A 22,853-nucleotide genomic window follows, 5' to 3' on the forward strand; every position below is an offset into this window, starting at 1 on the left:
TTGAAGCCATTATTATTTAATACAATTTGCTAAGCAAGGTACTAAAGGTACTTTATTATACAACTTTCTTCTATTATCATTGTCATTTAAACCATTTTTTTCAGATTCTATTACCTTCAAATTAAAGCAAACATTGCTTTAAAGGAGAAAAACTATTAATTTTTTCTTTATGAAGAAAGGCTATTTTCAAAACAGATTGCCTAACGTGTAGGGACTCAATATAGACCCTATTAGAAATGAGGTACAAGCCCTTAAAAATGTTAGGGACTTTTTGAAAGTTCCACCCAGGCTTAGCTGAGCTTATAGCCCAAGTGAATATTTACATACAAATTCATAAATCCTAGAAATGGAGTTTTATAGAAATGTTAACAGGCCTTAGGTATAGCTGAACTTGTGTTCAGGTACCGCTATAATTTCCAGTGTGTGTATGCTTAAAGACTGCAACACAAATGACTTTTTCTAATGCTGTAATTTTGTAGTTTTATTAGACTGAGTTATAGTATAGGAGAATATTCAGAAATTGCAGCTTAAATGAGAAAACGTGAATGGTGTTACTTATATAAAATACTACTGCAATAGTTCTTTTATTAATTTTTAATGCTCAGCACCCTCTGTGACCTCCTTTATTCTCTTGCTGTCAACATGGCAGGCTGGAAAAATTGAAATGGGCTGACAGAAAACATAGTGCACGTTACAGCCCTTCTCTGAAGTCTCCTGACTCTCTTCCTGTGGCACACACCGACGCAGTCCGCGTTATTCTGCATTACAATAATATTTAAGGCCCTGTGTGTGATAGCTCCGGATAAAAAGGAGCTGCAGCTGGACGCTGAGCAGGTGCTGCTCACCTGCTTTCCTCTTCCTGACATTGCAGGGATGGGAATGGCATTCAATTAAATGCAGAATATAATCATGTTTTTTCTTTTTTTAAATCACTGCTCATAGGCACACTTCCTGCTCCGAAAACATAATGCCTCAGTATGGATAGTGCTTTATTTGTGTCCATCCAGCTTATTCCAAAAGCACGTTTCGGTCTGATTCAGCAATGCTTTCTCAAGCAGTGGGACACTGCTATGTTTTGTATATTCACCGCTGTCTCTATCACCAAGGAGATTAATCCCCATACCCATACAGTCAAGAACCTCACAGCATTGTCTTTGCAAGACCAAGTTCATGTTGTCATGGCAACAGAGTACACAGGGCAAAGATGCTGAACGGAACTTTGGGATGAAAACTTCTTTTTATGTTTTAAATGCAAGCGTTTGAGGATGAAAAAGAGTGTGCAAAGGTGTGAGGCCTGCACATGTCTCATCAGCTGAAGCTACAAAAGCAACATTTTAACGATTCGTTTCGGACAGTTGGGAAAGCAAGATTTTTTGGAAAAGGTATTTCACAATTCTAGGAAAAGTGGAAACTAATCCAGACTATGAAAAAGATATAATCAGGGTGCTTATGTTTTCCTCTTAGAAGGCCCTGGTATTAGCCCTTTCTAATAAGTGAAAAGACACTTGTGACAATGAGAAATCCTGAGGAAAGCACAGAGAGTGAGAGAATAGAATTTACATTAAAACCTACGTCAGTATTCTCTCATCTTGTGCTAGCAGTTACTTGAGCCTACACACTCAAACTCCCCCATGTGTCATAATTATTAGAAATTTTAGCCAGCAATGAGTTATAACAATTAGGGATCTTAGAAGACAAAATACCCTTGCCTGTGACAAGACCTACTGAGTTTTCAGCAGCATCCAAGAAAGCAAAATGCAAAGAGAGGGCAACACCTACCAGACACTCCTCCATATGTAGTCCTCTTCCCAATGCCCACTGCTGGCCAGGGTGTGCCATCGGCTTTTAATCCCATCAGACCTGAGACAGTATTTGTGGCTGTAACACCGTCTGCACCACCTATGAAAAACACATCAACATTTACCTGCAACTTTTAAAGGGACAATTGTTAAAACCCATTCAAACCCACACAACCCAGGAAAAGCACACTCTACTTCCTGTTGAGAACATTCCATCACATCAAATGTCTTTACTAATTCACTCCTACAATTGTGCTTAAAATGCTAGACATAAAAATTTTAATTACCACCATTGCACTTTTACAATTATTATACAGATTTAAGGATGGCAAATGTTTTGTGTTCAGTGCTATTTTATATGTAATTTACCATATTTTTGCAAATCAGAATGTATTTTCCACTGGATAGAACACAGCATATATGATTTGTAAAATCATGCATTGACTGTATGATTTATTAATCAATGGACTGTTACTAAACATATGTTTAAGGCAGTGTACTAGGCCTTATAAAATATAATGGGAACTCATAGAAATTTCACATTGTGGAAGCTGGTATCGTTTTTGCTGTTGTTATTGCTGTTTTTACTTCATTAAGGGTTCAAATGCTATTGCTGGATTGTTCCATAATGAGGTCATTTGTTTTGGAGTGGTTTGCTGTGACTGTGGTTTTGTTTCATAAGTCTTTGTGTGAAAGATGTGTTTATTAGTAAAGGTTATAAATGCTCTTGTTTTCCCTGGCCAAAGTTTGGAGTCCATTTATAAGCTTGTGCAGGTGTGAATTTACGGCATTTGTTAGATCAGCTGCTCAATTTAATACTTTTCTTAAAACTCTAAACAAAGATATACACATATATTTGTGGCTAGAGATATACTTAATATGGCTACATAATTCAGGCCCATACTTCCATAACTAGGCAATTGATGCAAGTCTGGAATTCTTACCTTCCTTTGCAGCTCTTGCAATGCTGACGATATCAGTGACATTTGGGGTCAACTTGGCAAAAAAAGGAACTTGAACAGCTTGTCTAACCCAGCGACAGATGTTCCGCACCAGCTCTGGATCCTGTTCAAATAGGTCAGTTAAATATAGAACATAATTAAAGAATTGTGATTAAAACGTGTACTGGAACAACAGTAAAGTTGGAGATGTGCAAGACAAATCCAACTTGACATTGAGCTCCATGATCTATTTCTCAAATTCCTCCTCAGTATTACACCTAGACTCATTAAGGAACTAAGGTTAACACACTTCAAGTGAACTGCAAATTCATCACATAAAGGTTACATGCCTCAAGGGAGCCTTTGGAAAATAAAATTACAAAGAAACAAATGGAAGAATGTGTTTCCCACTTCCAGTTAAATAATAGCAGCGATAAAACATAAACTTCTGGTGGTAAGTTTGGGAAACATTACAGAATGCCTACTGACCTCCTTCGTTTACATCTAATAAAAAATATTTAAACTGCTGACTCCCAGGTGAATGCTATTAAATCGGAAGCTTGTTTTCATTATTAGAAAACTTAGTCTTGCTGAAGTATATTCAGAAGAAATTCTGTGACTTCCTAATCAATCTAATTATAATGTACAGTATATGCTAATATGGAATAATTCAGCCTTGGATTATACATGAGCTGATCAGTACCTTTAGCTTACTTTTGTAAACGTTACCAAGATCTGTGCAGCACTTTTCAACATTTATCTACTTGAAAGAATTGATCAAAATGACAAAAATGAAATGAAATATCAAATGCTCATTTTTAAAAGCAAGGAATAGACATTTTCCTGTGCCTGTTTCCTGTGATTTTTCAGGCTTCTGTGTTCTCAGGGGACAAGTATAATTTAGAGGGCAATCACCTCTCCTTTCCATTGAAAATAACTGAGCGGTAGTAATGTTCTTTGATTTCAACAGATACAATAGTCCCTTTTTTCATTACTTTTAGTGCAAAATTTATTCTGACAGGTACTGATAAGGCACTTTGATAAATTACCTTAAAATATGCAATAGCAATTCATTATTGAACTTGGTAATATCTTAGCAAGTTAAAATGTTTTTTGAATAAAAGAAAAAAACCAGAAAAATATAGACAGATATTTAAACTATGAAACAGTAGGCAAGTATATCATTTGTAATTAATATTTTTATATGTAGGAAAGTTACTCTGCATTTTAACCTTTCAAATTATTTTAAGATGAGATTTCTAATGTTATAACCTTTAGAAAGAACCTTTTCACTTAGGTTTAATGTGTCTTGATCCATCATCTTGTATTCCTCTAAAACTTATGTGTTTATGTGCTAAGATATTGCCATGAGGTAATTTCTGTTGATTGTTTTTGTCTCTATTCAATAGTTTGTCTCTATTCAAAATAATTTTAACAAAAAATTCTTTGGCTTACCTCATTCTTTTTTCAGAACAGTAATTTCTTCATTAAACATAAATATTAAAAAAAACAACACTATATGGAATGCTCTACAGGGCATACTGTGCATTATGAATAGTAAAATCTGGAGACTTAGCTGTACAAATTCTAACTCATGAAAATGGAGATCTGCCCCTGCCCATGCAATGCTCATGAAATATTTATAACTGCTACATTGGCATTATGAAGGCAGTTGCATCTTTGTGACTTTCATTTTTAAGTTATGAATTTCCATGGGACTTAGCCTAGAAATGACAGTAACTCTAGATGATATGAATTGCATGTCCTTTGTGAAAGCTCTCTTTAAGGTAGAATTTGACAATAATTTAAAGATCACTTGAACTGCATAATACATGGAAGGTAGCCTAATAAGAATTACTGAAACAAATTTAAAATATTATTTGGTTCCAATTGAGTAAACACTAATAATCTGACATAGGCTTCTAAGTGGCTATCGATACTATTGACCACCATGTCTTTATAATTTACTTTGAACATTTGTCACATATTTTTCTGTTGATTCTGAATGAATGCCTTTTACTCATTATTCAACAATTTGGAATTTGTTCAAAGTTCTTTTTTTTTTTTTTTTTTAAGCATGGTCCTTTGTTAATGATATTTACTTGAATCATCCATCTCTATTTTGAGAGACCATAATTTGACCCTATGAGTAAGGTTCATAGTGTTCAGATATATTTTCCTCATCTTCCTACTTAGCCAACCAGCTGCTGACCAATCCTCATACCCAGATGAAACATAATTTGATTACCTGGGAATTTTAAAAGCAACTTCTGACCAACATTATTGTGAAAATGACTGTTCTATAGACTGCAAAGTTTTGTTTGACAGGCATATTAGAGAACATTCTAATATACCACGAAATGTAGTAAAGCTAATAAGAAGATAACATGAATCTGTATACTTTGGAGAATTAAAGGATAGACTATAACATTCACACTTTCCTGGTTTCCTCACACTTTTGATATTAATGTTCAAGATCTAAAAGCAATTAATAGTGTTTCTGTATCTTGACCTTCTCATTTTCTAGTGACAGCATCACATGGTGCCGCCTTTCCTAACAAGCCAGTTTTTAGAATCTTATTGAAAGGAATAAATTTGAGACAATTTCTAATCCCCCCCCAAAAAAAAATCTTCAGGATATGACATATACAAAAGTACTACTAGTCTCAGACAAATTGAGACTTTAACATTATCCACACCAACAAAAAATATAATAAAACAAAAATAATTCTGCACTTCTTTTCTATTTCTAAGCACAAAAATATTGTGGGTACTCAAAAAAATAGCTATTATGACAAATGAAAACTCGGCACATTTTCAATTGGTTTCTTTATATAGTCATCAAAATATAGACATACTTTAAGAAATACCCAGATATAATTTATGATAGATAATGTCTAAAAGTATGAAATCCAAGATTTGTTTACAAATCTCTGTTACCTTTCAAGAAAAATGGTGGATAATCATGCAAAAAAAAAACCAAAAAACACAGCTTAACACATTTTTTAGCGTCTAATTCACAAAAAGTCTGCTTGGATCACCAAGCTTTTATCATCTCTTCCTACACATATCAATAATGCCCATCCTGACCATGATTTACAGTCTCTCCCACAGCAAGAGCTCGTGTGTTTGTGTGTGTGTGTGTGTTCTTCTTTAATGCCTGTTCACCCTTTTGTTATTCATGTGATCACCAAAGAAAGCGCGGAGGCAGCAGAATGGGCTTTTCTGCGATGGAGGTGTGCAATAGGACATGCAGGAAAGCACTGAAGTCCTTAAAGGGATGGCTGATGCACCTGGGAGCACATGGAGGTCTTGAGAGTACTACCTGAGGCAAAGAGACCAGACCAGACTTGTGAAGTGCTGACAATAGGATGAAAGCAAGCTACAGCCAAATTTGGCTTCTTTGACAATCTCAATGAGGAACAGCCCTGTGTCTGCCTGCAAAGAAGACACTCTGGAATAGATTCCTATGAACAATTACAACAGCAAAAGATAGGAAATGTAGTGCTGAGTAGACTTTGCTTTAGTAGTTTCCATTGTCCCAAACTGGTTGTTTTTAAAGCTTAATTTTCTATCTGGGCCATAAGATAATTTTTAATTCTAGTAACAAGTATTTCTCCAGTTAAACATTACAGGGATTCTGTTAATGATACACCCTGCTGCTTTTGAGGCCTCTACACTGACCTCTCCATTGTAGAACAGGCATTTCCACCTATTCCCTAGGACATCAAATCTCACTGGTTTCATGCCCTGTACAAGGAAAAAGCACTACAGAATGAGATTGTGAGAATTTCTTGATAAGCTAAATTACAAGTGAAATTTTTGACTGTAAGAAACATTTCTCTCCAATTTACCTGGTAATTTTCACTCTGTACAATTCTTTTCAAAATGGCTTTCTTAGAAGGTGACATTTCAATGAGTCCACTGAAAAATTTTACCAGTTATAAAATGTTTTCCACTAAGGAACTCCTAAGTCTTAATTCACATGACATGTCAGGAAGTAGCTAGCATTTTATTATGTCCACTTTTCTGATAGAGAGAACTGGGGCCCAGAAGATCAATCTGAGTACCTATTTCAACTTCTTAATTTTCTTTTCCATTATCATGTCCTAAACCATCATCTTCTTGAGCAAAATTGCTCCCTAAAGTGAAATTCAGCCATCAGTTGTAAACTAGACGTGTAAAGTGCTTCCACTTCGTTTATACCTGTAAGACTAGATGTAGCTTCAGAGTAGTAGGCAAAAGGGATGCATTTATCCTTCTGTGACAATAAAATGGCACAGAAAGAGTTCACTACTCCAGGTAGTGAAGTACTCCAGGTAGAATTATTAGTAAATGCAAAGATTGTGCATTGGAGTGGGGCTGTTTTCAATTAATTTATGTTGTAGCCTGTGTCTTCCTGCAACGGTTTATCAGACTTAAGAATTCTAACGATGGTATAATTGCCTTGGAAAACCTTTCTGTAGTTTCTTATAAAGGTAAACATGCACTTACCAATCAACCCAGCAATTCCACTCTTAGTTATATATCAAAAAGATACAAACATGTATCCACACAAAAACTTGCACATGAATTTTCATATAGCCGCTAATTGTAAACAACGCAAATATTCATTAGTATGTGAAAGAAAAAACAAACTGTAGCATATCCACACAATGGAATATTATTCAGCAATAAAAAGAAACAAAATACCAAATCATGCAACAACTTGGAATTAGTCAAGAAAACATTAGAGTTAAAAAAGCACACAAAGGAATAAATGCTATATGTTCACATTTATATGAAATTCCACAAAGGAAAAACTATGCTGATAGCAGAGCAACGGCTGCTGGGATTGGAGCTGGGGATGAGAAGGGATTAAGTGAGAAGAGACACAAGAAAAATTTCGAGAGTACTGGAAATGTTCTATATCTTGATTGTGGTTGTGTTTATATGATTGTAGACATTTGCTGAAACACATCAAACTCTACATTTTAATGTGTTGTTTTCTATTATAGATAAATTATACCACCACAGATTTCATTTAAATTTTAAACATAATTCTAAGGATATTCAAATATAAACAGAAAAATGAAAGGAGGTGGCATTCTAGGTAATGTGGGTTCCATCCTTTCAACAAATATTTGTTGACCATAAAGCATTGTAATTGGTCTGGTACTAGAGACTAAGATGAATGGAACAAGGAAGGCAGAGTCTACTAGGAAATACAACCCAGACACACAGATAAACTGCATATTGACTGTAGTATAAAAAAGATCCTGATTAGTCTTTCTTGTTTCAGATTATTTTAGAGCATGTAGCACAGCGTTTGGTACATAGTAGGCACTCAACGAATAGCGCTGAATTGGTAGAGTTCACATTGCATAAAGTAACACCGACTTTCTTATTTCTATTTACTTAGAATAAAATTGGGAGTACACAATTGTGGAGTGAAGGATAATCTAACAAACAACTGTTTTAGGCACTATGCATCATGTTAGGCAATGGGGATTTAAAGCTGTATAATATGCTATTCCCTATTCTTAAAAACAAACAAACAAAAATATTTCATAATCTGGTGGGGGGAATGTATATAAGAAACAAATAATGTGAATATACAATATTGTAAGTGTATAATCATGCAGTGTATGTATATGTGTGTATAAAATATTTCACACACACACACACACACACACACACACATTTTTAAACTCTCCTTCTCTTGTGCCTTAAATTACAGACGACACAGAACTGCTTGTGTGTTCTCTCCTCCCCAGACATACCGCCTTCTCCATTTTGTTTCTCATTTCAGTCCTTTCTTTTTCTCTGCCCAGAATAGCCTTCACTTCTTGTTCCTTGAATAACACCCCTCAGAGCAGCCCTCCACAACCAGTCCTCCCATCCTGCCTCAGCACAGGATGGATTAGTAAATTACTCCCTTTTGAATACTTCCATAATGTTTCTTTATTACTTCATTTGTTGCAGTGTTTTATAATTATCCATTTATGTTTTTCTTCTCTCTTTCTACTAGACTATTAGTCTTTTAAGAGATATACTCTATTCTTTCATCTTGATCACCTAACATATAGTCTGAAACGTACAGTGTTGAATGGAAGAATAAAGAATTCCTAAATGTGCAAAAAACATTTGCTTTTTCCCTTCCATGGAGACAAAAACAAGCAGGAGTTATTAGTTGTTCTTGCCCCACACACAGCTAATGGAGTTTGGAATCAGTCTTTTGATCTCCCTATCAGTGAGCTAAAGTACTTGGAGGGCAATTGTCCCCTCCTGTGGCCTGTCAACGCATGAAAACGTCCTGAGGTCCTAGGCTGCCCATGGTTCTCTGTGTAAATCTTTAAGACATTGAGGGTTCTCTAGAGTTTGCTCCCCTAACCCTGCTTTAACTCCTGCTCCTTGGTTCCTGAGGCATGGTGGGGAAACCTGCTTCTACTTTTACGACTAAATGGAATCTGCATTCCTTTTTCATTCCTTAAATACCATTTCCTGTGACTACAGCTAAGGCTTGATGCTGTTTTTTCTTCCTTTCAGACAGCATTCCCCTCGTGTACCATTCCTCTGACATTTCTGCTGTCAGTGTTCCTCATTCCCACACAGTCTGAGAAGTTTAAATTTTTAACAAATGGACAAGAATTGCCCTGCACTGTTTAGGTAATTTCTGACAGCTAGGTATCCTTTGAGTCACTATTTTTATCCCTTCTGATGACCCTATGGTTCTCTAGCTACTTCTCTACCAGCTCACTTTGTTACTCCCACATGGTGGTGCTAATGATGAAAGCCAGCTCTGAAAACGGCTCGAATTTCAAATCTTCCTCTCTGCAATGTCCCTATGGAATTAGATTCAGATTTCCTCGGGTCATCTTGAACCTACTGGCTAATCCCAACTAGAAACCCACTGCCTTATCAGGCCGTGGTAATGAAGCTGGAGAAGATGTACCTGCTTAATAAGCAGGGCAGTGAACATCTCCTACCCACAGTTCCATGTGTTACTCCCGTCAATGGGAGACTATTCTTCACAGCACTACTGCTGTCTTATTGAGTAAATGCCTCCAGTCTTTATTCCAGGAACCCCACATAAATGCCTCCCAAAATAGAAGCTGAGCTCAGATGCTGTAAATTAAGGGCTTAACTTTTCAAATTGTTGAAGAATCCTATAAGCTTTCATCAGAACTGCTGAGCAGATATGCTCAGGTGACATAACTAAGATCTAAAATGTTCTTATGGAATACACGTAGGAGCAGGCAAGCGTGGAAGACGCAGGTCCCCCCTGAGGAAAAGCCACATGCCCAGCTGCCTCACCGTGCTGAGCTGACAGCCTCTATGCTCACCCGTTAAGGTCGTCCTCATCTTTTAAGATGAGGTCAGGCTTCCCATGGGTAGGTCCCAGCCCATGACAGCAAAACTGTGCTACCAGGGCCCAGGCATTTCTGTCCAACTCAGGACCCCTCTAATAGGCAATCCTAGAGTGCTCCTGTTGGGCTGGTGAAGATATTTCTCATATCTGTCTCAGGGCTGACTGCTCCCCTGGCCCAATCTGGCTTCATCCCTTTTCCTTTCATAAGTATTACTTCCCAATAAACTAACTCTCCTACAAGGTGTGATCAAAAGATACAGAGAATGCTTAAATAAAAAAATATCACTGTAAAAGACACATTGCCATTAATCCTCCTCAAAATACCCCCCACTCCTCACTTCAAACACACTTATCCCATTGTTCTTGTCACTTTCTGAAGCAGTTCTGGAAGTCCTCTTTCATGAGTGTCTTAACTTCATTCTCCATCATGACAATGCTCCGTGTCACACATCACTTCTGGTATGGCAATTTCTGTCAAATAACAACATTACGGGGTGTCCTCAGACACCTCATTCCCGAATCTGGGACCTGGCACCATGCGACTTCTGGCTCTTCCCCAAAGTCAAAATGAGCATGAAAGGTAAATGTTTTGAATTGATTCAGGACATCGAGGCAGCCATGACAGTGCCACTAAAGATACTGAGGAAAGAGGACTTCCAGAACTGCTTCAGAAAGTGGTAAGAATGATGGGACAAAATGTGTTTGAAGCGAGGGGATGTATTTTGAGGGGGATTAATGGCAATATGTCTTTCATTGTAATAAATTAAAAAAAAATTTAAACATTCACCGTATTATTTTTATCATACCTCGTATGTGTCTGATTCGTGGAGACCTCACCTGACACCGCAATTTCCTACTTAGACTTGGAATCCTGTGATACGATTAGGCGACATTCTAAGAAAGCCAAAGAAGAAAAAGAAATTTACCTAATCTGAGTCCAAACAAGCCTCTTAATTCCAACTTTCCTGGAAGGTCCTGGAAACAATCAAATCTAGTTTACCCAACAATGACCAATCTGTGCTTCTCGTTAAGAAAGGGCCAATATGAAGAAGGAGGGGTAATTTTTTTTTCCCTAGGAAAAGATTGTAGTATGAGACATGGTATGGGGCAATTATTGGGTGTCCTTCATTTAGAGACAGTTCAGAGACATCTTTGGAAAGTTTAGACACCTATTTGATTGTCTGGTTCAGTACCTGCTGAAAGAATCACTACTGTGATGTGAGACGTTGGAAATGATTGTGAATTAAGGAGATGATACCTTTGCATCTGAAAGCCAGGTCCACCCATCAAGGGAGTATAGCCAGGAGAATCTGTGTATATGCTAATTCCTACCGCTGGCCCATTTTACTTGTTGATGAAACCAATTAATAGCAACCCTGTTAATAATATCATGAGCAGGTCATCTGGAAACTTCTTCCAGGTATTGGGGCTCTAATACTTTGTTCTAAAGTCTGCTTTTGCTGTCACAATCAATTCTGTTTCCTGAATTCTTGCATTTTTGGACTTATCCCTTGCTCACTTCTGTCTGGACTGGATCCCTCTGAGTCTTGACACCTGCCCGAGTTGACCTGCAGTTACCCTCCTTGCATCCATACTTGATTCATGACTTCTTGTTGGTCATTTACAGGCAATCATTCTGTTCTGATTCACAAAGATTTTCCTTTGCCTCTGCAAGTTATTTCCATTTATATTTCTCGTCTTAACTTTTATCATCCTTTTTCCCCTCCAAAATCAAGATAGACACAGGCTCCGTATGTCTATCTTCACAGAAAAACAAATGCCCTTTGAGAACCATATATTGACCACAGTTCACAGAAATTAAGATACTTCAGAATCCTCTACATTAAAACATTTTTGAAAATGGCTTATTCTTTATAACATTCTTTATACTGAGCTCCCCAAAAGACCTTAATCTTTCCTTATATATATGAGATGTGAATTCAAAGGCTAGTATTATCTATCATGCAAAAAGAGTGTTGGCCATTGTTGTTGTTGTTGTTTAAATGAGGGTATGCAGTGCAACCTGGAAAATCTTAATATATGAAGAAAGAGGTTATGTACATGCTTTGTTGATACACCAGTAGGGGTTCAAAACTGAACCAGCTGAGCCAAACTGAAACTCAGCAGGCTTCCCAATCACTGCTCAGAACACACCAAAAAGACTTTAGTGGGTAATGAAGTGCAGGGAGGCGCTTGTACTACTATGTATGGATTCATTTTAGATAAGGGCAAGTGAGTATTTCAGTGTATAATAAGGGGTTTTTATTCTTTACAGACTTCAGACAGCTTGGCATTTGTCTACTTAATGCAAAGCATTAGTGTAAACAGCGTTAACAATTGGTATTTTATACATCTATTGGTCTATTCACTTAGCCTCTGATTTCAAGGGCCAGAGTTAGAAAACAACCACAAGCACAAACCTCAGTAGCTCTATAATCCCATGTTGGTGTGAGTGATTAACCGACCCAGGAAGGAGGCTCATGTAAAGTAGCCTTCTGCCCTGGAGCGCTCACCGTGATAACACATTTAGGATGAAGAGAGTCCAGGGAAGTCATGCTTCTGTCCTGGGAACGATATGAAATCCAAGCAGAAGGAATTACTGCTCAGGCAGTTTTAAATAACATAGTGGGGAAAACGTCAATCCTTGGCAATGCACAGTTTCAGCTACGGGGAACTCATCCATAACAAGTTGGTAGAGTTCCTTAAGGGATTTCTTCCTACTGCTGCTGTGAGAGCGAGAAAGAAATATCTAGGCCTTTGTTTGTTTTGCCAGATCTGTAGACTGATTTCCCTCTTTGAGCTGAAAAGGATTTGGCGATACGAAAAGTGAGGAGACTATGAAAAGTCTTTGTGTGAAAGCGTGGGATGCGAAGACATGCGACATGACCTTCTGCAAGGGTGATATTCAGAGACTCTTGATAGATTTCACCCCAAATTTTGAGCAATCCTCATTATTTAATCCTTACCAATTAATTTTTTTTTTTACTTGTGTGGTTGATAAGAGCACATATCATAAAATCTGTGTGCGTGTGTGTGCATTAGTGTGTAGTGCTGAGAAGTGGTTTAATCTCACAATCAGAATGGTGGTTGTGTTATTTGTGGTGGTGTGTGGTGCAGTGTATCCTTACGGTATCCAACAGTGGCAGTAGTAGCAGATATCAGCACTGGTAGAGGAGACATGTTAGCTGGACAATTTTTCTGCCCATTCTCTGGACCCCTTTTGTTTCTGCCCCTCTTCTAAGCCTGCTCTTCCTACCTTTCCTGATTCTCTAACACATCTTGAATCTTGCCAATAAATCTCTTTTCCGCTTCTGACAGCCAGAATCAGTTTCTGTTGCTTGCATTTAAGAGTGCTAAATGAGACAGTCAGGTAGCCACTATCCAGGACAGAGTGACCTTATTGCCCAAATTATGGCACCCACTGCCTGACAGGCTGCTGACCTCTATTATTTAGACCATAGGTGGTCGCTTTTTGCTCTGGATACAACATTGGGTACAATGAATTGCGGTCAGGGTAGCCAGGACACCTGCCTTTGTGGCAGCTTATATACAAATACCACCTCTGGCTATTTTCCTTTAGAAAGGAGCTGTGGGTGTGTCCATCTTCATGGACTGTATTGTAAGAAAATGTCAATTGCTAGTTAGCACCTAATAATTAACATGAAACTTTCCATGAAATATAGGGATTACTAAGGCATCAACTTCGTCCTCAAAGAACTTACAATCAAATTATAAACACTCAGGGCACTAAAATTTATCAGAGTGGCTTTGGGATTATAATGTGTCTCTATTCCTCTATAAATAATTTAGCATTTGAATATGTCATAATGGTCAAGCTCTCATATAATTCAAGAGTCCCTAGAAGAAAAAAAAAAAATATATATATATATACACAAACAGAATAACAGAATATATATATATATATATATATATATATATATATATATAGAGAGAGAGAGAGAGAGAGAGAGAGAGAGAGATCTGTATCTCTATATATCTCAATCTCTAGCTATATATCCAGGAAAGCTTCATTTGAATGTATTAGAAGGAGCATTGATTTCTTTAAAAATGAATATGTAAACACAGAATGATAATATAGCCCATAAAGAAAAATACCATGAGGCACTGAAATTAAATTAAAATATGATCTCTCTTTCACTTTGAATACCTACATGATTACCGATTCGACAAGGATCTTTCCTTTATCCCAACTCAACTTTATGGAAGAGCCTGAAGTCTACATTGTTGATAAAACAGTTGATGAAGCTTGCATTGGGGAAAAATCTTCAAACTGCTTGATACACAAAATCATATTAGTACTAAAAACAGATGGGTATTTACTTTTGCAATATTCGACAAATGTAAAGTACCCAGAAGACTGCTAAATTTAGATAGTTTAAAATTTTGCTTTTTTTTTTCACTTAAAAACAGCATATTGTGATGAACTTTAATGGTATGTAAATAACATCTAGATGCCACTAGCACCTAATTTGTTTTTTAGAGGACTGGGCCAAAGCAGCAGCCAGCATTACAAAGCAGATTTTACTCATATCTTTCCAATTGCTAATATTCCTAGATTTTAACATACAACAGTGAAAATCATAAACGTGACACACACACACTGCTTTGTCCTTTTTCTGATAAGAGGTTTGTGGAAATACTGAGAGCTATTGCATTTGGACTGATGTCTTTAATTGGATATTTGCAATCATATGCAATAAATAATGAAGTCTTTATGAACAGTTTCATTTTAGTATAAGAAACAGACATAAAGACAACCCCAATTTGCTCTACTTGAAGTGTATACAACGTGAGTGGGAACTTAGTGGTGGAGTGATTACTTTTACCCACTGTGCGTGTGAGTGTGTGTGTGTGTGTGTGTGTGTGTGTGTATTCGGGGGTCGAGGAGACAATAGTGAAGGTGACTGTAGTTTGGAATCTTGAAGGATTCACGAAATGGAACTGGCTGGAGTAGGGCCTGTGGAACAACACATGAATACACAGGAAAAGTGTGTAAGAATGCAAATGCATTTCATAAAGGGAAATAGAAAACTACTGCACATGAGGGAGCAGGGAGGATACATGGCTAAATGGTTCAGCTACAGTTTAGGGTCAGCTTCCTAAAGATTCTATGCCTTATCCTTTAGGCAATAAGAAAACGTGGAAGGTCATATATTTAGATACATGTTCTAGAAACGTGATTCCATATATATCTGTGGCTGAGTAGGATAAGATACTAAGCCACAGTGCAAGCAGGGAGACCAATGGGAAAGAGAAAGATTTACAGTGAAGGAGTGCCAGTGAAAATCAAGAACTTCAAGTGCAATGCAATATCATAAATTTTTTTCACGATTAGGGCAAACTGGAGTTGCGGAATGAAAATTGAGACTAATTCTGTGCTTTGTCATTGCTGGGGCATAGCGGTTTCATCAATCAAGTTTGGAAATACAAGAGAAGTAGGTTTTTGAAGAAAATGATGATTAGTTTTAGATACTTGAGTGTAAGGTTCCTTTAGGACACCTCACTGGCAGAAGTTGGTTGAGAGTTAATAGGAGTCTGGATCTCAGGAGGAGTTAGGGAAGCATAGATTTAAGGGTTGTTAGCATGAAAATGGTGACTGAAGTCTTGTAAATGCATGCGAAGATTGAAAGAAAAGGACTGAAACCTTGGGATCATTAATACTAAGGTGTAGAAATCCTTGCACTGGTCAGAGAAAGAGAACTACCAGGAAAAATACAACAGAGAAGAGAAACTCCAATTAAAGAGTTGTAGATGTAGTTCTTGATATAAAATATTGCAGAGAATTCAGATATAAGTTAAAAAATGTAGACAATAGATATACCACCTAGAGTCATTGGCAATTTACAAGTACATATGGATAGACATAATAGGGATGAAAACAGATAGCAATGGATTCAGAAATTAATATTTACAAACCCATATGTTGCATAGCTCAGGAAAGACAACAATAAAATTAATCTGAACTATCAGAGCCTAGAACTGTGCAGGGCATAAAAGGTGTATGCAACAAATATATATTGATTAACTATCATTTTATAGTTATAACAATTAGAAGTAATGACATAGTGAAAGATTATTTGTTGTTAGGAGGCAATGCATATATGTGAAGGTGAAGAGACTGTACGGCATTTTTAAAGGAATTGGATGTAGTTTAAACAATATCTCTGAATTCTTACAATGTGGAGTCAATGACAATTTGAGACTTAAAGGATGAACTTTATTAATTACATGTATAATTAGAATCACAAACCTAGATGGGACCCAAAGAGGTTATGAAGATCATTCTCAGACAATATTAAAACTAATAAACATATACTTAATCATTTACGAAGTGCTCTCATACAAATCGTGCTTAAATAATGCCAGCTTTTGGTTTTATCCCTAGTGAGACAGAGTACACCCTGCTTCTTACAATATTTGAAAACAAATTCACATGAATCTCTTTCCCATCCTGTTACAGATTAAAATTATATTTTTTGCCTCACTTTGAAAGAGAAAAATAACAACTGTTTAATATATTTTATACAATATCCTTTCATTAAATCTTTCTTCATACGTTACTTTTAAGATTTTTTTCCTGATTATAAAAAGATGATGACATAATTATTATGGAATATTTTTGAATAAATTATTTTGAAAAGTTATTCAATAAAGAATAAAAATTACTCCTAATAAATCAACCGAACAACAGAACTATTAAAAAGGTGTATTTCCTTCAAATTTCTTTGTGTAAAAATACTTTCCTTGAAATTTAATTCTTACAATGTTTATAGCTTTAGATCCTTCATTTCTATATTATGCATCCCCTATGTCATTAAACTTATTGAAAAATGCCATTTTAATGTTCATTAAATATTTCATTATAGATATACCCTGATTTACTTATTTTCCCCCTTTTTTTTCATTTTGAGATTATTTCCAGGATTTCTTATAGATAATATTGGGCTAAATCTCTTCTGGTGATGGGTGATCATAATTCCCTTGCTTTTGTTGCTAGGTGCTGTGTTTATTAGGTAAAAAACAGACAAACAAAAATAGGCATTTAGAAGCTAGGACTCCCTCGGTAGTCAATAGCCCTGGGCCTAACATTAGTGGAAGCTTATGTCACTGTATGTTATCATGGGGCAACTGGCTAAAGGGACAGAATTGGGTCTTTTAACTGATGCAAAATAGACCAGAGCCCATCCACACTCACAGTCAGCTGTTAACATCTCATCCTCTCCTTCTAGAGCATATAAGAGCTTCCCTCAGATAGCACATGTATAATTTTATCCCTCTACAAGGTTTAACTTAAGCCAGTGTCATTCATAATAGGATTTTCCTAAACCTTATACACCATAGAGATCCCATTCAGGGATAAAATGATAATGCTATTACACTGTAGAAACACAGTTGTTTCTAAATAATTAAGAAACAAACAACTTATACTATACATATAAACCATGATAGGCAGTCACAATCAGTCACTGCATCATATTAGGACAGTTGTATTTGTCTGCTTATGGTTAACTACCACATAACACTTTATTAATATTTTTTCCTCCATCCATAATATCGTCCCCATTCACATCACACATACTTGCTCCACTCTTCAGAGAATTAATTTCCTCATTTATCTTTTTTTACGATTTTATACATACTTGTATTTTTATTCTTCCATAGAAATTTACTGATTAAATGGATATTATTTAGTATATAGCCAGATCATATGATAAAAGTATTTGAAACATATCTATAGGGTTATACATTTTCCAAGACACATTAGTTAGAGAAGATGAGAACTACATACTTGTAAATGGGAAAAAAACTGGCCATGCTACATAAAATTCAGGTTTGCTTTTATAAAACATCCGTATGTAATTTAATGCTAATCATCTAAGAATCCTATATTTACATTATACAATTAAATTTACTTAACGTTTGCTGAAATTTTACTATCATCGATTATGTTAAAATCAATCATTATAGAAAAAGGTTATCATTTGTGAATTTTTAAGACAATCTTACTGTATCAGTTCTTCATACAAAGGACTTTTTAGTTTATTTTTTTGTTTTATTTCACATTTAATTAAAGCTAACAATTTGTTTAAAGTGTGAAAAAGTAGTGAAAATGTTTTCCAAGGTGAGTGAGGGATAACCATCACATATTACCTCCTAGATTTGGGGGCGATTTGGTCAGATGAATTTGATAGCCTAAAACAGCTATTAAAGAAAAGGGAAAAAAGAATAGCTGTAAATCTAAATTTTGTTAAGATTGCATGAATAGTAATGAGAATTAACAAAAAATATATTTTAGGATATGGAATTGCTACTAATTTGAATCCTGCATAAGTTCATTTTTATGGTTTTATGCCATTAACGTTGAATTATCCATATTACAGAGCCATTAATATTACAAGCACATTCAAAATTACATATATTTCCCTTTGAGGTGTAATCAGAATCACAAATGTACAGTGTTAACCTTCTTTACCTCCAGTATTTAATCTTGGCTTAAAGCAGTGCTTGATGAGCATTCTACAGGCAACCAACAGGTAAGAGTAAGAAATATCTTTGAGGCATCATGCGTTTATGGCACAGTAGATAAATATCTGACTCTACGTTTAAAACACAAATATACACAAAAAAGAATAACTATCAGATTATCTTATACTGTATTTGTGAGTTTTTATCAATAAAGTATTAAAATTTACAAAAGAATATACATACTTTGATATTTCTATGCTATTTCCCACAACTTCAATGATACCAAGGATATACAATGTGTTTCAAGAACACTTAACAGTGTATTCAGAATTTTTGAAAATTTAAAAATCCAATCTTAGTCCAGTTTTTATTATTATATACACATGTAAAACCTTAATATACAAAGAACATTTTACTCATACTTGTATTCTTCACTTCTTAATTAGGGAATGGACAACTGTTTGAACATTAAATATCTTATAATTCATCCTAATATGAAATGAAGCCATAAAAATAAATATTGCTTTTTCTGGCTATAAAAGAAATCAGGGTGAGGCCCATGTCAGTGAGTTAGCAGAAGCCATAAAGAAATTACAAAGATGATCAGTCTGTTTTCTTTCATACCATTTTATTGCTGTTCATTGTTATAGTTGTTGCGTAAAGAAGATTCGAATCCATATAATAGCTAAAACCTGTGCCATGGTAAACAATAAGGTATCATCAGCCGTATTTATCTTCTTTGCATAGAGCTGGGCTGCCTGTGGAAGGAAGGAAGGAAGGAAGGAGAGAAGGAAAGAAGGAAGGAAAGAAAGAAGGAAAGAAGGCCAAAGAAAGCTAGATCTAAGAAATTAAATTAACTCCTCTAAAACATTATGGCATTTGGTTTTTGTTACAAATTAAATGATAATGCCATCTGTTTAGAGTGGCTTAAGAGTAATGGGTAGTATTTCTTTTTCAGACATAAACATAGAATTTTATAAGATTAATTGAATGCCTGTGCTTTTATTAAGATAATGGCTTTGATCAAATTTTTACTTAAAGCTATATAATGCTTATGGTAAAGCAAGAATTCAAAGAAATACAGCTCCATAATACTAATGGGAGATTCTTGTTACTATCCATTATCTAGGAACCTTTACATTAGAAAAAGAATGCTTTATTTCTATCATCTTCAAGTTTTATATCTCCAGGTGCTTTTTATTCCATCTGAGATGCTACTGAGATAATCACTAATTATCTCCTAATCCTATACCTAGGAACACTGAGAACACACTTGATGTTTCTGGGCCTGGCTCTGCTATTTGCAGCTCTGAGGTCTGAGCTGCCTCCTTAAAATGATGGTATATCCTGTCTATACACCGGGTCTTTGAGAAGTTCTCCTGTTTCTGTTTTACAGTGTATTTACTTTAAAGGGTCATACTGCTTCTAAAAAATTTAAGACAGCTAAATAAAAATTACATGTATAAAATAAAATGATTTAAAATGTCTCCTACATGCATTCAGTTTTTATTGAAGACATACAGGCATATATGTACGTGTTTGTGCATACATATATATGCACACATAAGAATATATATGTACCACCATTAAGTATATTAACGGTGGTAATAATATCAAAGACTAGGAATAGTACCACTATACGCAAATTTTTGAACTAGAAATTCTGTCTTTGAAAGTCTGACCATTTTGTTTGGTTCTGTACCTCAAAGGCATCTTCATCTGCTCCCAGCCAAGTACGTGTCTTCATGCCTGAGCAATAGTGTAACTCAGGATAGTCATCAACACATGATGGTGGTGCCACCTCATGTGACAGAGACTAAATATTTACCATTTATTGGGTTCCTGGCATAGAATAAGCAGTGATACAAATCACAAGCTCTGGGAAAATAAATTGTAAATGCATAGTCAATACATAAGTAAATTCTTTATTTTTAATGAGGGATATACTGAAAAACACAAAAGAAGCAAGAATGAAAGAAAACTACTACATAATAGAGTAAATCTCTGTATTCACAGACTAAACGTTTGCAGTTTCAATTATTTACATATTAACATGTGTTAATCTATCATTTTGTAAGAAATTTTGGTCATAAAGGAAAGCTGGGGTGAGTCACCTGGCTAGGAACGAGCTGAACTTGAAGGGTTTTTCCAGCTGGCACGTGCATTGCAGTGCAGCCTTGACATTTGTTTCTCCCTACTTACAAGTACAAAATAGTTTTTTGAACTGATCAAAACACTTTCGTGTAAAGTGATCCCTGAAGAAAGCCAATTGCTGATTCTCACAACAGAAATTAAGAAAAAGTGAAACAGTTTTTAAAATTTGATGCATCTTAGAAATTAGAAGTTCTGGAAAAATTTGGTGATGGTACAGACAAAAAATGAGTACACCATATGGTCTGTATGGGAAACAAGACAAAACAATGTTTGAAAATGTTTCAGCCAGTGCCCCATTCAGAATTGATGTTAATAGCATTATAAATGACTTTAGTTCTGTTTCTATAGAATCATTAGGGGTCTACAGGGATCATTTAAATATTTCAGTTATACTTTACTGCTTTTTATGAAGAAAATTATATATTATAGTGATACTTAGGGATTTGAGAAGGTCTTGGGACATATGACTCATTAATATCTAAGTCTCAGTGCTTATAGACTTACTTTTCTCCTATACTTTCTTGTTAATTCTTTGGTAATTGCTAAAATTTGGCTTATTCAGTTTATTATGAAACATTTTTTTCAAGATGTAGACTTTTTTTACAAGATATTTGTAAATTTGACAGTACCTAGAAACTTAGGACTTACGAGGCCTTACGCAGTGCAACCTTTCCAGCGGTCCTCCTGCTATATCACGAGCCATGGTTAAAATTATACCCCGAGTGGCCGCTAATTTTTGTTGCTTGGTCATTCTTTAACTCATTTTTGAAACCAATGCAGACATTATGGGATTTCTCATATGCATATTATATGGTCTATGGCCGTAAGTGGCTTACAGTCTAGAAAGGAAGCAAAGGCGACAAGTACTCATAGGACAGCATGGTATGGGGTCAGGGAGGCAGCATACATGACATAATGAAAAGAATACGGGACTGGAATCAGCAATACCTCTGTTTTCCTGGCTCTGTCACTTACCAGATATGTGACAGAACAAACTGCTGCAGAGCTCAGAAAAAGAAAAGGTCACTGAGCAGCAGTGATCAGTAGAGATATTCGTATCTGTCCTTGGAAGGAAATCTGTGCCACAAACACGGCATGAACACAGGTGTTTGGGGGACAGGAAAGCCTAGTGCATAATGGGGAAAGCAGAGTGTTTAAGTGTTGTAACAGGGAGGTTTTGTGGCGAGGTGGGGGGAAATTGGACCCAAACTGTAGGTTTTTAAAGAAAGACAGGATGCCTAGCTCTGTGACACGCTTCTGGAGAGGGTACTTTCTTTGTTTCTCATCATGCTTTCCTTTGCAGCATGCACAGGAAGCTTTGCTGTGAGCTTTTGTAGACGCTGCTTCCTAAATTTAATTAGACGATGCTTCATATAAGGAAGCAGAGTCTCCTCTCTTCTTGCCAGGGCTGCAGTTTATCTAATCAAACTCAACAATGGCTGTGCATCACAATCTCTCTCTCTCTCTCTCTCTCTCTCTCTCTCTCTCTCACACACACACAGATGCCTGGGCCCAGAATTCCTGGAGATTCTCAGGGAAAAGGGGTCCATAGACTTTTTTTTTTTTTTTAGAAAACCAATACATTGCTTCGTTTTATTCTTCCTGCAATATTTACCTTTACATTTGTGAACTGAAGCTGGCTTCACTATGGAATTTCTCTTTACATTTTGAGACTTTTATTTTCTAAGCATTCTATTGCAGTTGACCTGTGATAAAATTTAGTTGTTTTGATTTTTTTTAATTTTTTTATTTTATTTTTATTTTTAATTAGTTTCAGGTGCACAAGACAAAGTAATACTTACACGTTTATCATTTATATCCCTCACACTGTGTGAACTCTCCTCCCCCGATCCACTATCCCTCTGACATTGCACAGAGCCATTTCCACTGTCTCTCAAATGGGACAAGTGTCCATTGGATACCCTACAAAATCTTTACAACATTATTGATTACGTTTCCCAAATTAATTTTCAAAACGCCGTGGCCAACTTGTTGTTACCGACTGTTTTCTAATCCCCTCACCTTCCCCCTTATCCCCACCCCCCGCCCATCTAGCAACCCTCTGTTTTTCCTCCATGTTTCCAAAACTGTCTCTGATTAGTTCATTCACTTATTCTTTTC

At 36.0% G+C, this 22,853-nt stretch overlaps 1 protein-coding gene across 2 annotated transcripts in view; it reads right to left on the minus strand.

Moving 5' to 3' along the window:
• DPYD (dihydropyrimidine dehydrogenase) overlaps positions 1-22,853 on the minus strand; it is a 795,862-nt gene that overhangs the window by 239,826 nt on the left and 533,183 nt on the right. For both annotated transcript variants that reach the window (XM_019747023.2, XM_074319316.1), the window contains 2 exons: positions 2,744-2,864; positions 1,780-1,899 (listed from right to left, as the gene is read on the minus strand). In XM_019747023.2, the coding sequence (XP_019602582.2) occupies positions 1,780-1,899; positions 2,744-2,864 (241 nt within the window). The remainder of the gene's footprint in view (positions 1-1,779; positions 1,900-2,743; positions 2,865-22,853) is intronic.

This window comes from Rhinolophus sinicus, linkage group LG14 (genome assembly GCF_036562045.2).
Source record: "Rhinolophus sinicus isolate RSC01 linkage group LG14, ASM3656204v1, whole genome shotgun sequence".
Lineage (NCBI taxonomy): Eukaryota > Metazoa > Chordata > Mammalia > Chiroptera > Rhinolophidae > Rhinolophus > Rhinolophus sinicus.